The sequence below is a fragment of the Mesoplodon bidens genome (assembly GCF_964165515.1).
Source record: "Mesoplodon bidens genome assembly, chromosome: X".
NCBI classification, from domain to species: Eukaryota; Metazoa; Chordata; class Mammalia; order Artiodactyla; family Ziphiidae; genus Mesoplodon; species Mesoplodon bidens.
In genome coordinates this window covers 82,777,570-82,792,377 of record NC_138163.1, presented here as the reverse complement: position 1 = coordinate 82,792,377, position 14,808 = coordinate 82,777,570, and the positions used below count along the sequence as shown (strand labels likewise).

Below are 14,808 nucleotides of genomic sequence, written 5' to 3'. Positions count from 1 at the left end.
TTTCAGGTCTGCCAATCAAAGCACCGATTCTTCCGGGCCACAGTGATTGGCTCAAGGTGAATCTATGGCTTGGGCCTGCCCAATCAGAGTGAAGCCCATGAGCACAGGTGCTCTGTTGCTCCTTTGAACCTGTGAGAAACAAAATCCGGAGCCCCTGCCGTCTTGCATCTGTGGGAGCTGGCGGGGGAGGGACTGCATTGACCAGGGTGGCCGAGGTGAAGCCACCAAGGTTCATCACCAAATTGAGTCACCTCCTAGGAAGAGGCTAATAAGGCTTTCCTGGCATTGGAGGTGAGTTCAAAGTTCTTGCAAAATCACGTCAGAAACAAAATCACGTTTGAAACAAAAGCGGAAGGAAATGGGGAGCGGCAGCGGTGTTTTCCCATGTCCACGAAGCCGCTTTATCTGGGCTTCTCAGCTACCTTGAAACCAAGAACGGGCTACTCGGGGTATTCTAGCCCCTGGGGAGTGGGCTCTCTAAGGAGTAAGTGAGAACTCGGGGGCCTGTGGCAGTCTGATGTGAATGAGTGTTTGTCCATTCCCAGGAATGCAAGCATCCCTGAGGGGTCCTGGGAGTAACCGGGTTCTGATCCCAGTCATGAGTTTCTGATCATGCGCTGCCTTCCCGTAGGGCCCAGATTCAGTGACCAGCCACATCCGAGAAGAGAGAATATTTCTGCCACTTGCTCCATCCTTTGTGGAAAAAAATCTTCTGTACTCAGGAGTTAGAACGTTACCCTAGGGGCAGTAGAATCCGTTAAAAGTTTGTTTTTCAGAAGGAATGAGACATCAGAGCTATGCTTTAGAGATAAGGAATCTTAGGGGAAAGAATGGATTGCAAGGAGAGAGATTGGAGGCAAGAAGCTGATTTGAGAGGCTGTCTTTTCATCCATGACAGACAACGCTGACGTGGCCTGGGGCTGTGGCAGCAGGGAGAGAACAGGGGACCAAAGTGATGGACACTGGGAGTAGAATTAACATTTGTTTTATGTGGAGGGTAAAGACGAAGACAGGATCAGAGGTGATTCCCTGGTTTCTGGCTGGAGTATCTCAGGAAAAGGTCCACTGAGATAGGCCCTTAAAAATCCCTTCAATTACCAATCAAGTAGAGTGTCCCCAGTTTCACGTATACAACCTTTGTACACTAAAGCTTTTTGTACCTCTGAGCCAAACTGAAAGGAGCATATGAGTGAGCACAGACTATCTTAGAAAGGATACACAAGAAACTCAAGGAGTCCAACTCAGCAGCTGAGAATAGGGTGTAAAAGCACTGATTATTCAAAATATAAATAGAGTTTAAAATTTTAAGTATATAATCAAATTTTAAGAATAAAAGCAGTACGGGATTTCCCGGGTGGTCCAGTGGTTAGGACTCCACGCTTTCACTGCCAAGGGCCCGAGTTCAATCCCTGGTCAGGGAACTAAGATCCCACAAGCCACATGGCACAGCCAAATAAATAAATAAATGAAAGCAGTAGCAAGACAAGAGTGTGTCACCCATCAGTAGTCACCAAGCTGAGAATTTTTCAGTTGATAATAATAAGACAGGAGCTTCAGCAGGACAATGCAGGGAGGGCTCTACACCCTTCCTCCTGTAGTTCTCTAGTAGGTAACTATTTGACCACAGTTCACAGCCTGTCTCTTTGTCATACACACATCCCACTGCTTCCAAGGAAAGCAAATAATCCTCAGAGACAGTAAAGTCTAAATTCCACATCTTTTGGTTAAAATGGTAAATTGTATTTATTTTACTATAATAAGAATCATATTATATATACATAGGTATACATATACACTTATACAGTTATATACATACAGATACATGCATATATAAATGAAACACTAAAAAGCTACAAGCCAAATGTCAGCAGTGAATTGTGAAGTCTGAATTGTGAGATTATGAGATTTTTACTTTCTTTTTTTTGTTTTTGGCTTTGTAGGGTCTTTGTTGCTGCACGAGGCTTTCTCTAATTGCCCTGAGCGGGGGGCTACTCTTTGTTGCAGTGTGCGGGCTTCTCATTGCGGTGGCTTCTCTTGTTGTGGAGCACGGGCTCTAGGCGCGCGAGCTTCAGTAGTTGTGGCACACGGGCTTAGTTGCTCCGAGGCATGTGGGATCTTCCTGGACCAGGGCTTGAACCTGTGTCCACTGCATTGGCAGGTGGATTCTTAACCAGTGCACCACCAGGGAAGCCCGAACACATTACTTTTTCAGGGAAAAATAAGTGTGTTTCTTTAAATCCACTTGAGTTTGCTTGAACAGGCTCTTTGGCCAAGGAGGAGGCAGGCCCTAGGGGCAGATGCACGTGTGTTCCACCGCAGGAATTTCTCCTCTCCACGCCTGCCCTCCACCTTTACAAGGCGATTTCAGGCTTGCAGAGCTCATGAAGAGTCTCTCGCTCACACGTGGGCATTGTCGGAGGGCATGTACAAGGTCTCTTTGAATCTCATAGATGAATTTACAGCCGTTTCATGAGGGATTCCTCCCGATGGCCCCAGAAGCTATGTTGGGACTGTTCTGCCTGACTTACAGCCAAGAGTCATGTCAAGGCTGTGTGTAGCAGCAGCACAGTGCGGTGGGAAACGTGACGCAGACGAGTCAGCCGTGGAATTCTGCAGTGTGACCGTCAGCCCAACACTCCCCCTCTCTGGCCCTTCCTTCCTTCATTGCTAAGATGAGGGGATCATTAAGTCCATTAAAAGCAGTATAATTTTTTCCTGAAATCGGGCCCACAATGGATTTTGAGTTTTGCATCATTTGCAAAGCAGTTTCTGTTTCTTTCTTCTGCTTCTACTGGTGCAGAGACCTGAGGCCCACTACAATGCCTTGTCTAAAAGCAGAACCACTAAACCTTGGTGACACAAAGAAATTGCCGCAGAAACTTTGAAATTTAAGAACTTTCTGCTTTGCTTTGTTGTTTGTTGTTTTAATTTTTTACTTTGAGCCAGGTCAAATTTTTAGCCTTGATGTATTTCCCTCACTGATCTTTGAAGAGAGAAGGGAGGTCCCCAGAGGCCAAGGTGGGGAGGGCGATAGGCAGACAGGATGGCAGGGAGCACCGCTTAGAGTTCTGTTAACAAACAAAATTCACCTGAGTGAATTTGCAGATCAATTGGCTTTATTCAGCAATTCACAAATCGGACAGCATCCCATCTAGCAAGCAGAGAGCAGCTCCAAGGAACTGTACAAAACGGAAGGTTTTGAAAGGCAGAGAAGGGGTGGGACAAAGAAGTCATCAACAAAATAAGGGGTTATTTCAGACAAAGGTCACCTTCCTTTTGGGGAAGGCAGGGGTCTATGTGGCAGACTACCTCACTAGTGCTGGCCAGGAAATTCCAGACTGACTGGTTAAAGTCACTTTCATGGGATGGGCTAAAACTGCAATTTGGTTACGTATTAAGTCTTGGTTTACTGATGTGGGGCATAGCACACGTGACTTCATTTTGGGTCTGTTGTTTCTTTGTTTAACAGTTCTATTTGAGTAGAATAGGCATGGCAAGAATAAACACAAAAGGTTAACAGAGGGCTTCCCCGGTGGCGCAGTGGTTGAGAGTCTGCCTGCCGATGCAGGGGACATGGGTTCGTGCCCCGGTCCGAGAAGATCCCACATGCCGCGGAGCGGCTGGGCCCGTGAGCCATGGCCGCTGAGCCTGCGCGTCCGGAGCCTGTGCTCCGCAACGGGAGAGGCCACAGCGGTGAGAGGCCCGTGTACCGCAAAAAAAAAAAAAAAAAAAAAAAAATGTTAACAGGGGTTTTCTCCCAGGAGAATTATGGAATTTAATTTCTCCAGATTATTGACAGTGAGCATATATTACAGTTTTATTTTATATTGTATTTCAATAAAAATCAATCAGTGTAAAGATTCCTAGATACTGTGAGACTCATTAAAATCATTTTGTAGTATTCTTTTCTGTAAACAAAAGACCTTTTTAAATTAAGAAAAACATCATTTAAAATTGCAAATGCTTTTCTTTTTTTAATGAAAAAACAATTAGCCATGACTTTTTTCCAGTGAATAAAAATTTCCCTAACAGGCTTGCTCTAAATGTTAAATTTTAAAAATTTCAGTATGGTAGTGCTACCTCCATACACAATAGCTAGCCTGATTAAAAGTTAAAATCTTTCTTGAAACACAGAAAATCATTATAATGAATAATTCAAGTTAAAAAAAATTTTGATTCAGTGTTTTCCTAAAAGTAGCTTCATATTTTAAGTACTCATTAGAAAAACGAAGCTGCAAAGTAATTTGTAAAATGAGACCACTACACATCTATCAGAATGACTAAAAATAAAAAATGATGACAACACCAAATGCTGGTGAGGATGCAGAGAAACCTGATTCCGCATACACTGCTGGTGAGAACGCACAATGGTACAACCACTCTGGAAAATAGCTTCTTCACAAACTAAACATACACTTATAATATGACCCAGAAATTGCACTCCTGGGCATTTTTTTCCCAGAGAAATGAAGCCTTGTGCTCACACAAAACACCTGTATATGGATGTTTATAGCAGGGGTTGTAACAACCCCAAACTGGAAACAGCCCAGATGTCCTTCAACAGGTGAATGGTTAAGTGAACTACAGTACATCCATATCATGGAATCCTAGTTAGCAATAAAAACGACTGAAGTTTTGATATATGTAAAAACTTGGACAAATGTCCACTTTCCTCATTTGTAACAGGGAGGAGGTTGTCTCAAGAGCCTTCCTGTTTGGGAATTCACGATACAGATGAGCAGAGTGGGGCAGGATGAGAGCATGTTTGAAAGAGCTTAGGGATTTTATTTTACTTTATTTTATTTTATTTTTTAGAACTTTTAGAGATTCAAAATAATCAGAAGGAAGTGGCTTGATGAAGGCCAACCGTCATGCTTCATGGGAGCCCATTTTGGAAGCTGGGAACCCAGGAGAAGGGGAGTTTAGGGTAGGTGCATTCTGTTGGCACAAGACGAAGTCTGCTCAGCTGTAGTGAACTTTAAGGTTGTTGCTTTCTCACACTGAGATGGGACAGGGTGGATTTGAGGCCTAAACTGAAAGGATTCTGTGTTCCCAGGAACATAAGGGAATATCTTGTTCTGATACACAAAATTAAGGGTTCATCAGTCAAGGCAACTAAAGAACTGGAGAGAGCCACATTGCCTCCTGAACACTGGGAGCAATGGGCAGTCCGGTGTCAGAGCACATTCATCTGGCGTAACAGTATTTGTCATGTGATTCTCAAGCACGACCGGTGTCTGCACTGTGTTCAGGCTAGGAAGTGAAGTACGCAGTTCAGAGCCCACGAAAATCTCCACAAGCTCAGTTGCTGCACATAATGCGCCAAGGCGGGATTTTACATCCGGGACAGGAACCCCGCTAAAACCGGAAGCACCCCTTGCTACGGGGTCTAATGGGGGCATATGTAGTGTCTCCCAACAGCCAATCCTAGTGCCAGGAGTGTTTAGGAGGCGTAGCCGTGGAGAGACAGTGGCCAATGGCAGAGAGGGCCGTTAATAGAGTGAGGGCAACCGCGGGTGAGGGGAAGAGGGCACAGCCGCCACGGGAGGCTGAGGAGCTCTAGCCAGTTGGGTGGTTAGACTGTTGACGCGAACTGTAGCGGTACTTCAGCCACCAAACTTCGATACTCGCCTGCCCTTAAACATCATGGAAGATTCACAGAGTGAGCATCAGCGGATGTTACGACGCCACAAGCGCGAGAAGGCAGAGCTGCAGGCCCACATTCAGGGCATGAAGAGCTCGGTCCCCAAGAGCGACAAGAAGAGACAAAAGCAGTTGCTCCTCGATGTGGCCCGCCTCGAGGCCGAGATGGAGCAGAAGCACCAGCAGGAGCTGCAGAAGTTCCAGGAGAGTTTCCCTGATAACAGCAACCTCGATTCAGTCACTGAAGATCTGGGCAAGCTGGATCTCGAGGACAAGCCTCCTCACCTCTCGAGGGCACAGAGAAGGCGCGAAAGAAAGGTGGCCCTCGAGAGAGAAAGGCAGGAGAGGATGGCCAAGGCTGAGATGGAGCATCTGGCCAGCTTCCGCCATGACGAGGAAATGAAGCTCGACGCCATCCTGTGGGCCAGGAATCTGGAGATGAAGGATATCCCGGTCGGCGGCCACTGCATGTACCGCGCCATCCAAGACCAGCTGGTGTTCTCCGTGACCGTGGAGAGCCTGCGGAGGCGCACCGCCGAGTACATGCGGAAGCATGTCGAGGACTTCCTGCCCTTCTGCAGCGACCCCGAAACCGGCGACGCCTGCAGCCGCGACGACTTCTTGAGCTGCTGCGACGACATCGTGTTCAGCGCGTCGTGTGGAGGCCAGCTCGAGCTGAGTGCCCTGTCGCACGTCCTGCAGACCCCCATCGAGGTGATCCAGGCCAACTCGCCCGCCGTCGTCTTCGGAGAGGAGTACACCAAGAAGCCGCTCACCCTGGTCTACAGGAGCTACTCCATGTGCGGGGAGCACTACAACTCGGTGAAGCCGCTCGACGCCGGCTCCGTCAGGTGCCTGGCCTGCCGTCTCTTGTAGGCCCGCTGCCGCCATCGCCGTGGCGGCTGCCGTTGGAGCCGAAGCTGCCGCCGCCGCGTCTCCTCAGCAGGCTCCGCTTTTTTCCTTCGGTTTTCTCAGGGTTTTGTTGATTCATTTTACTCAGAGTTCACCCCCTCTCTCCACCCCCGCCCCCCCTTCTTCCTCCCTCGCTCTTCTATCCTCCTCGATCGTCCCTGGGTTGCTTCTTTCACGGGGTTAGGGGAACCGGGGAGGCCGGTGACCAGGAAGACATCTGCACCATCCTACCCTAGCGGAGTGACTATGCCAAGTTCCCACCTTTCTTGCTCCGCGGCATGTGGGGTTGGGTCTTCCCCGACCAGGGCTGGAACCCGTGTCCCCAGGATTCTTAACCACTGAGCCACCAGGGAAGCCCTAGTATTTTGTTTTGTTTTTCCATAAAACCTTGTATGGTTGCAAATTAATTACAGTTGTTTAGATGTTTTCTGAATTCTAAATAATGTTTGTTAACTTTAGAAGTTAAATGTAAGCGTTAAATGTAGAAAGTAGATTTACCTAAACTGATAGGCTAGATAAGGCTTGCTCTGAGATGTGAAAGATCTCAATTTAATTTCCTTTATTAAATATAAGAAAGGACATGACTTTATTCAAGTAGCTGATTCATTTCATTATATCTGCAATTGATGTGACGTAAGAAGAGACAAACTGATAGGTAGTTTAACTTACTGTGAGGGGTGACATCAACTAGTAAGTGTCCTTTATTCTCAGACATAAAAGGGTATAACTTTGTTCAAGCACTTGGTCCACTTTGTTCTATCTACAACTGGTATGAGTGTGAAAGATCTGAACTTAGTCGTTTTCCTTAATTCTTAGAGATAAAAAGTATTTAAAGAGAGATTTTAAAAAGTATTAAAGTAGTTGATTCATTTTGTTATATCTGCAACTGCTATGAAGCACAAAAAATGAGCAATATACTTTTGTTGATATTTGAGACTTGTTGATATATCTTGAATTTGCCCCAAAAAAGTAAAAGTGAAATGATTTGCAGTGAACAACTAAAAAAAATTTAACCTTTAGGTCCTGTACTTCAGTGAGATTACTTAAGTTCATTTAAAAATTCTTTGTACACAGCAAATGTTCTAAACTAAAACATACGAAGGGGAAAAGGCGAACAGTAGTTTGTTTAAAGAATAAAAGCAGTTTAAAAAAATACCTGGTTTTCTATTTTTGTATAGCTGACTGAGTTCATATAGAGTTTGTATCCCAGGATCGACTTCAGCAAAGGAATCCTGGAGGGTTAGGGAGCAGGAGTGAAGGGGGAGGACACAGTGACAGATGAGGCTTTTGGAAGGAGGAATGGGCCTGCAGTCCTGATGGTGGTCTGGAGTGGAATATCTCCCAGGGAAGGATATAGGGAGGAATAAGATAGTTGAAGCTGTCCTGAGTTGATGTTTCACTCAGTGAAAACATCATGAAATGGCTCCAGTTAAGGATGTTCTCATTGCTATGCATGACAAAGTACTTGCACTTTCAAAAACTTGCCAGTCCAGGGCTAGTTGCAGGAGGGAAAGAAGTGCCACTGGTTTTTTCTTTCTTTCTTTTTTCTTTTTTTTTTTTTTTGAAGGCAGGGTGTGTGTTGGGGGGAATCTCTTTTCAAAATACAAATATAGAAATCCTGCCAGATAGCTCACTGTGTAAATGTGTGCATCAGATACATTTTCAGATAGCCAGCTGTCTGAGAAGAGGAAGTCCCTGAGAAAACTAGGTATTTGGACGCATTGTGAGAAGAGCGCCTTTTATAGGGATGAGAATGCTGGCTGGGGAAGGAAGAATAGGCCAGGAAGGGAGGCATAATCTATAGAAGGGGGCCTGGCTGGGACAAAGGGTGAAAACTGGGGAAGGGGTCAGTCTAGGAGGATGAATGGGCCGTGGCAGGGGAAAGGGGAACAGGCAGAAGAAGGGGAGACGGCGAGGTAAGGACACCTGTGTGGACTGGGGCACAGGGTGAAGAAGGAGGCCAGGCTAGGAAGGGGATAATGGAGTGGGGGCTGCTTAGGGAAGGAGGACTCGGCTGGTCAAGGGAAGGAGGCTTAGTTGAGTTAGGAGGCAAAGGATGAGAGAGGAATCCTTGAGTGTTAAAGGGTAAAAATCCTGGGGAATGGCACCTGACCAGGGAAAGAGATCTGGCTGGGAAAGTAGGCTTAAGCTGGGGAAGAGGGTGAGGCTGGGGAAGGGGCCTGGATGTGGGAAGGGGCCTGTCTTGTAAAAGGAGCAGAGACTTGATAGGGTGGCACAAGCTGAGGATGGGAGACTGGCTGGGCTGGGGGAGATTGGGGGGAGAAAATATCCTGGCAGGGAAAGGTGGCCTGCCTGGGGAGGGGCTCTGGCAGGGGAATGGGGCCTGGGAAGGAGGCACAGGCAAGGAAAGGAAGCTGGTGGCGGGAGAGGTTCGAATGCTGAGACCAACATAGGCTGGGCATGGGATAATCGGTGGGTTGATGGACCTGCCTGGAAGAGGGGGATTAGCAGGTGGGGAGGGCCTGCTAGGGCAGGGATCCTGCCTGGGAAGGAAGGCGTGTGTCCTGGCTGAGGGAGGGCACATGGTTGAGGAAAGGGACCTAGCTGGGGGCACAGGCTAGGGATGGGGAAAAGGTCTGGCTGAGGAGGGGGAATAAGCTAGGGGAGGGGTTTGGTTGAGGAAGGGGTATACCGGTTGAGGAAAGGTACCTTACTGGGAAGGAGGCCCGCCTAGGGAAATGAGCTTAGACTGGGGGAGAGGCTGTTAGGTCCCTGGGTGAAGAGAGCCTGGCTGTGGGGAGGAGTCTGGCTGGGAAAGACTTCCCAGCTGGGGGCATGTGTGTGTGAAGGGGTCCCGGCAGGGAAATGTCACATGGTTGGGGAGGGGACTTTACAGGTGTTGGAGAGCTGAGAGAGGAGGATGCTTGGCCAGGGAAGGAGGCCTTTTTTTTTTTTTTTTTTTTCTGGGGGTGGCAGAAGTGTGTTTGTTCTGGGTCCACCCACCGAGCCAATTAGGGTGCTGGGGGTGCGAAGCGGATGTAAAGGGTGGGCCGAGACAGTCCCGGGGACGGCCTAGGCCTCCACGGCCCGGCCGTTGATGATGCGGATGTGGCGGATGATGTCGTGGATGGCTTCTGACGTGGTGCCCTGGCCCCCGATGTCTGGGGTGTGCGTATTTTCATTGTCCATGGATGCCAAGACGGCCTTGCGGATGGAGGTGGCGTAGGAGTGGAGCTTGAGGTGGTCGAGCATCATGCGACTTGGCACTGGCTATGAAAGGCCAGTGAAGGGGGAACTCCTTGGAAAAGTGGTCCAGCTGAAAAGGGAAAAGGCTGGGCACAAGCACCTGGCTATCAGAAGGGGGCCCTTTCTGGAGAAGGGGTCCCGTGAGGGCAAGGGGACAAAGGGTTGAAAAGGGGCTTTGCCTGGGGAAGGGTAGCCTGGCTAAGGAGGCTGTCAACAGGGTCTCGGGTCGGGGAACAGGCCCTGGCTGGGTGAGGGGCCTGCGAGCAGAAGGGTCCTGCATGGGGAATAACACAGGCTGGGGTTGAGGCCTGCCTGGGGAGGGGAGGCTGGCAGCATAGGACGGTAAAGAGGCTGGGCTGTGGCCCAGGGTGGGAAAACTTCCAGGCAAGTGGCTAGAGGCTGGAGAGTTGGACACAGGCTGGTAAGATGGCTGGTTTAGAAAGGGGGCCAATCCAAAGAAGGAGGCATAGGCTGAGGAAGAGGCTCTGGCTGGGGAAAGGGGCCTGGCCGGGCAAGGGGACATAGGCTGGGGAAGGAAAAGCAAGTTGGGTCAGGGAGCCTGGGCACGGGCTGGCGGGGGTGGGTGGGTAAGAAGCTGGGGCAGGGGCCGAGGCAGGGGCCTGGGTAGGGTTACTGCAAAAGAGGATACTGGCTGGGAATTTGACTCTGCTGGGGCGAGGGTCTAGGTGGGTATAGGGGAAGCCTGCCTAGGAGGGGAAGGGAACCAGGCTGGGGAGGTAGCCTTGGCCAGGGAAGGGGGCATAGGTAGCTGGGGAGGCAGGTATAAACGGACAAAGAGAGCCCGGCTGAGAAGAGGGCCTGGCTGGCTTGGAAGCACAGGCAGGTTAAGGGCTTCTGATGGGGGATGGGCTTATCTGCTGGGGCAGGGTGCATAATGTGGGGAAATGGGACTACCTGGGGAAGGGGGCCTGGCTCCAAGGGGGTATAGACTGAGGAGCAGGGTTAGGGAAGTGAGGAAGAGGGAATAGGCTGGTGACAAGGACCAGGGGCCTGGTTGGTATAGGGTATGAATTGGTATAAGGTGAAAAAGGGATTCCTGGCTTTTGCATGGGGAAGGGCTAGGGAGTGGCACCTGGCTAGGGGAGGAGGCACTCGCTAGGGAAGTTATCTGCACATAAAGTTGGGAGGGGCTGGATGCAGAGGGGGCACTGTTGTGAAGGCAGGGTGCACTGGCCAAGGAAGGGGGCATGGCCGCGGAAGAGGGCATAGGTTGGTGAAGAGGGCACTGCCTGGATAATGTGGGCCTTGCTGGGAGTGGGGGGAGGGCCTGGTGCTGCCCACGGAATTCCGCCCAGCAGAAGGCAGCAAACAAACCAGCAGAGTCCCATTTTACAGGCTTCTTTCTCCCTAAATACAAGAGAAATAACTATTTCTGTCTAGGGAACCCTTAAGGTCTCACTGGGCCTGCCCCAGCTTCCTCCACTGGGTTTGCCTTCAGCTGGAAGGATGGGGAAGAGTAAACCCAGGCCAGGTTCCAACCAGGCCCAGAGCACAAGCCAAGAAGGGGCCTTCGCTGTGGGATCTGGCAGGACATGAGGGATTTGCAGTCTGTTCCATTTTGTAACAGTGACCACAGTCACTGAGGACAGTTGACTGTTCTGGGCAATTGTGTGTGCAAAAGCCATGGGGTACTGTTCCCAAAGGGGTTCAATTCCAGAAGCAACTTTCATTCATTTACTTACCATTCTTCATTTACTCCTCATGATCATGCACTTTTGCCTTAGCAGCCAAAGACAAGGACACCCCTCTGGATTTGAAGCCCAGCTCATATACCCGCTTCCTAGCTTTGTGACTTGGATTAAGTCATCTAATCTTTCTGGGCTTCAGTTAGCTCATCAGTAACATGGGACAGTTAATGCCCGTCTTAGAGGTATCTCTTGGGATGTTAGGTACATTAAATGAAAATATGTATAAAATGTGCAATAAATGTATCATTACCTAGGGGCCTAACACTATAACACTATCAGCTGTGGCAGCAACCACCCCTTCATTCTGTCTACAGTAATTTTGGAGCCACTTGGCCTCTCCCCGCAGGTCCTACAGTGGAAGCCAAAACTTCTTGGGCTGCAGCGTGAAAGCAAATCCCACTGGGGCTTACCAGAGTGTCCTCTTGGGGACAGGGGGGCCTGTGTGCGGGGACTCCTCAGGCCAGTCAGTATCTTCCTTCCTTCCACCCTTTTTCTACACACACACATAGACATGCGTATTTTAAAAAAACCAAACTGGTATCATTCTATTTGAACTACTTTTTTTTTTTTAAATTAACAATACATTATAAGCATTTCCTTCTCTCCTTAGTCTTCAACACGATGATTTTAATGCCTGCATTCTAGCCTGTGAATGTGCCACAATTTATTTGTCCTATTCTATTGCTGGACGTTTAGATTGCTTTCAGTTTCTCACTGCTACAAATATGCGACTGTAATATCCTTGTAGCTGAGTCTTTGTCTATATTTCTGATTATTCCCCTTTGATAAGATTTCTAGAAGTGATCTAGGTCCAAAGGAGAGGCTTTTAATGCATACTGGTAAATTGCCCTCCAGAAAGAGTGAGCCAATGTACACTCTCAGGGTGTGAGAGTGTTATTTTCCCATATAGTTGCAAACACTGAAAATTATCATCTTTGCTCATTTGTTAGGTGAAAAATGCTGTATTAGTTGACCCTTTGTTGATTACTAGTAAGGCAGAATATTCCTCTAAGTATTTGTTAGCATGTCTATTTCATTCATGCTGGAACAAATAATTCTTAATTTATTGCCTGTTCCTGACATTTGCTTAATTTTTTATGGGTAAGTTTGTCTTCTTCTTACCGATTTTTAATAGGTCCTTCCACTTTTCATTCGGATATTTTTTAAAAATAGTTTCTCCCGTACATTATTAGGCTCTCAGTGTTGTTTCTGACTTTTTGCGTGTGCTCAAGTTTAAAATCGTAACGGAGTCTATCTATCGATCTTTTTCTTTATGGTTTCTGTCTTGGTATCTTGCTTAGAAAGGGCTTCCCCATCCCGAGGTTGGATCAATATTCGTATATACTTTCAAGTTTTTTATGCTTTCTCTTTATATTTAACACTATTTAACATATCCACCTGGAAATTACTTGGGTGGAAGACAAGGACATAAATTGATTTTCTCCAATTATGGTAATTAACCAGTTAGCCGAACACCACTTACTGAATAATCCACCATTTCACCACTGATTTCAAGTGCCACCTTCCACATATATGACATTCTTATGAGAGGGTAAATCTCGTTTCAGCCAGTCACACAGAATAACTGCATTCCAGTGACCTCCATGTGAAACTGCCAGCTGTCCATTCATCCATTCACTCCATATTTACTGAAGAGAATGGTGATAAACAGTAGAGGTAGAGAGATAAAGATCCAGTCCCAGCGCTCACCATCTAGTAGAAATGGCAGATGGGAAAATAGAAATAAACAGAAGGCAGCATGACCAGTGCTGTGATGAAAGGAAGCACAGAGGAAGGACACTTCATCAGACCTGGGGTGGCAGGGAGGCTTAGGAGGAGCTCGCAGAGGACACAGCCAGAGCAAAGGCAGGAGTGAAAGAACAAGGTGTCGGGACTTCCCTGGTGGCCCAGAGGTTGGGACTTTGCCTTCCAATGCAGGGGGTGAGGGTTCGATCCCTGGTCGGGAAGCTGGGATCCCACGTGCCTTGAGGCCAACAAACCAAAACACAAAACGGAAGCAGTGTTGCAACAAATTCAATAAAGACTTAAAAAAAAAATGGTCCACATTAAAAAAAAAAAAAAAAAAAAAAAGAACATGGTGTGTCCGTGTTCAGTGGAGCTGGAGGATAGAGGTGACAGGTGAGGGGGCTGTGGGAAAGAAGCTGCAGAGGGAGGCTGGCATGGTCTCCCAGCTTTAGTAACCATCGGTTTTACTCGTAATATTACAAATTAAATAAATACACATTGAATGAGATACCATTTTTCATCAGTCAGATTAGCAAAGAAGTCAAGTTTGATAATATGCTGTGTTGATGGGAGAATGCAGAAACAGGCATTCTCAAACATACTGTTTCCCTTGTACATGACTAAAGAATATATTTTAAATGATACTATTGGTTGCTTTTGAGGAGGGGAACCAAGTTGCTGGGGGAAAAGGATGGGACGGAGCTTTGCACTGTGTGATCTCTTAAATGGCTGATATTTTGAACTATATGAGTTAATAAATAAATCTAAACCTAACTAACTCACTAAATAAAACGCACATAGCTTTTGAACTGGCAGTCTATATCCAGGGACCTATACTACAGGTATACGTATTATACGGCAGTATATTTCCAGGCTATTCATTAGAGTGTTGTTTGTGCAAGTAAAACTCTAGATACAACCTAAATATCCTCAGTGAGGACTAGCTGAGTAAATTTTGGATCATCCATATGAATTGTTTCCTCTAGGGAGAGGGAAAGAAATGGGTGGGTGGAAGGAGGAAGGTGTTGAGCTTTTTCCTTTTAAACTATGTCCTTCGATAGAGTTGGATTTTTTTATTGCAAGGCTATATATCTCCTCATTCTCTCTCCTGCCAGCCCCTGGCAACCAACATTCTACTCTCTGTCTCTCAATTTGACTACTCTATGTACCTCATATAAGTGGAATCATACAATATTTGTCCTTTTGTGACTGGCTTATTTCACATAGCATAATGTCTTCAAGGTTCATCCACGTTGTAGCAGGTGTCAGAATTTCCTTTTTAAAGCTGAATAATAGTCCATCGTGTGTATATACCACATTTTGTTTATCCATTATATCATTGAATTTTTAAGTAGAAAGTTGTATCTGTGTATCATCTAAAAACTAGAAAAAAATGATTTCAAAACACTATTTCCTTTCTTCCTCTTCCTCTGGGATAATTTAAATATCATAGGAATTATCTGCTCCTTGAAAGTTTGAAATAGTCCATTCACTTGTGAAACTGCGCCTGGGCCTTTCTTTGAAGTGAGACTCTGACAGTCAGGTAGAGTCCTTGGAAGAAAAGCTATGCTGTGTAAAACAACCATAATTT

The 14,808-nt window shown here is 47.1% G+C and overlaps 1 protein-coding gene across 1 annotated transcript; it reads left to right on the top strand.

Annotated features, from left to right (window-relative positions):
- The first annotated feature begins 5,225 nt into the window (after nt 1-5,225).
- On the top strand, nt 5,226-6,652 carry LOC308608569 (OTU domain-containing protein 6A-like). The gene has a single exon (XM_081221797.1). The coding sequence runs from the start codon at nt 5,647-5,649 to the stop codon at nt 6,517-6,519; it is 873 nt and encodes a 290-aa protein (XP_081077923.1). The 5' UTR covers nt 5,226-5,646; the 3' UTR covers nt 6,520-6,652.
- Nucleotides 6,653-14,808: the final 8,156 nt, after the last annotated feature.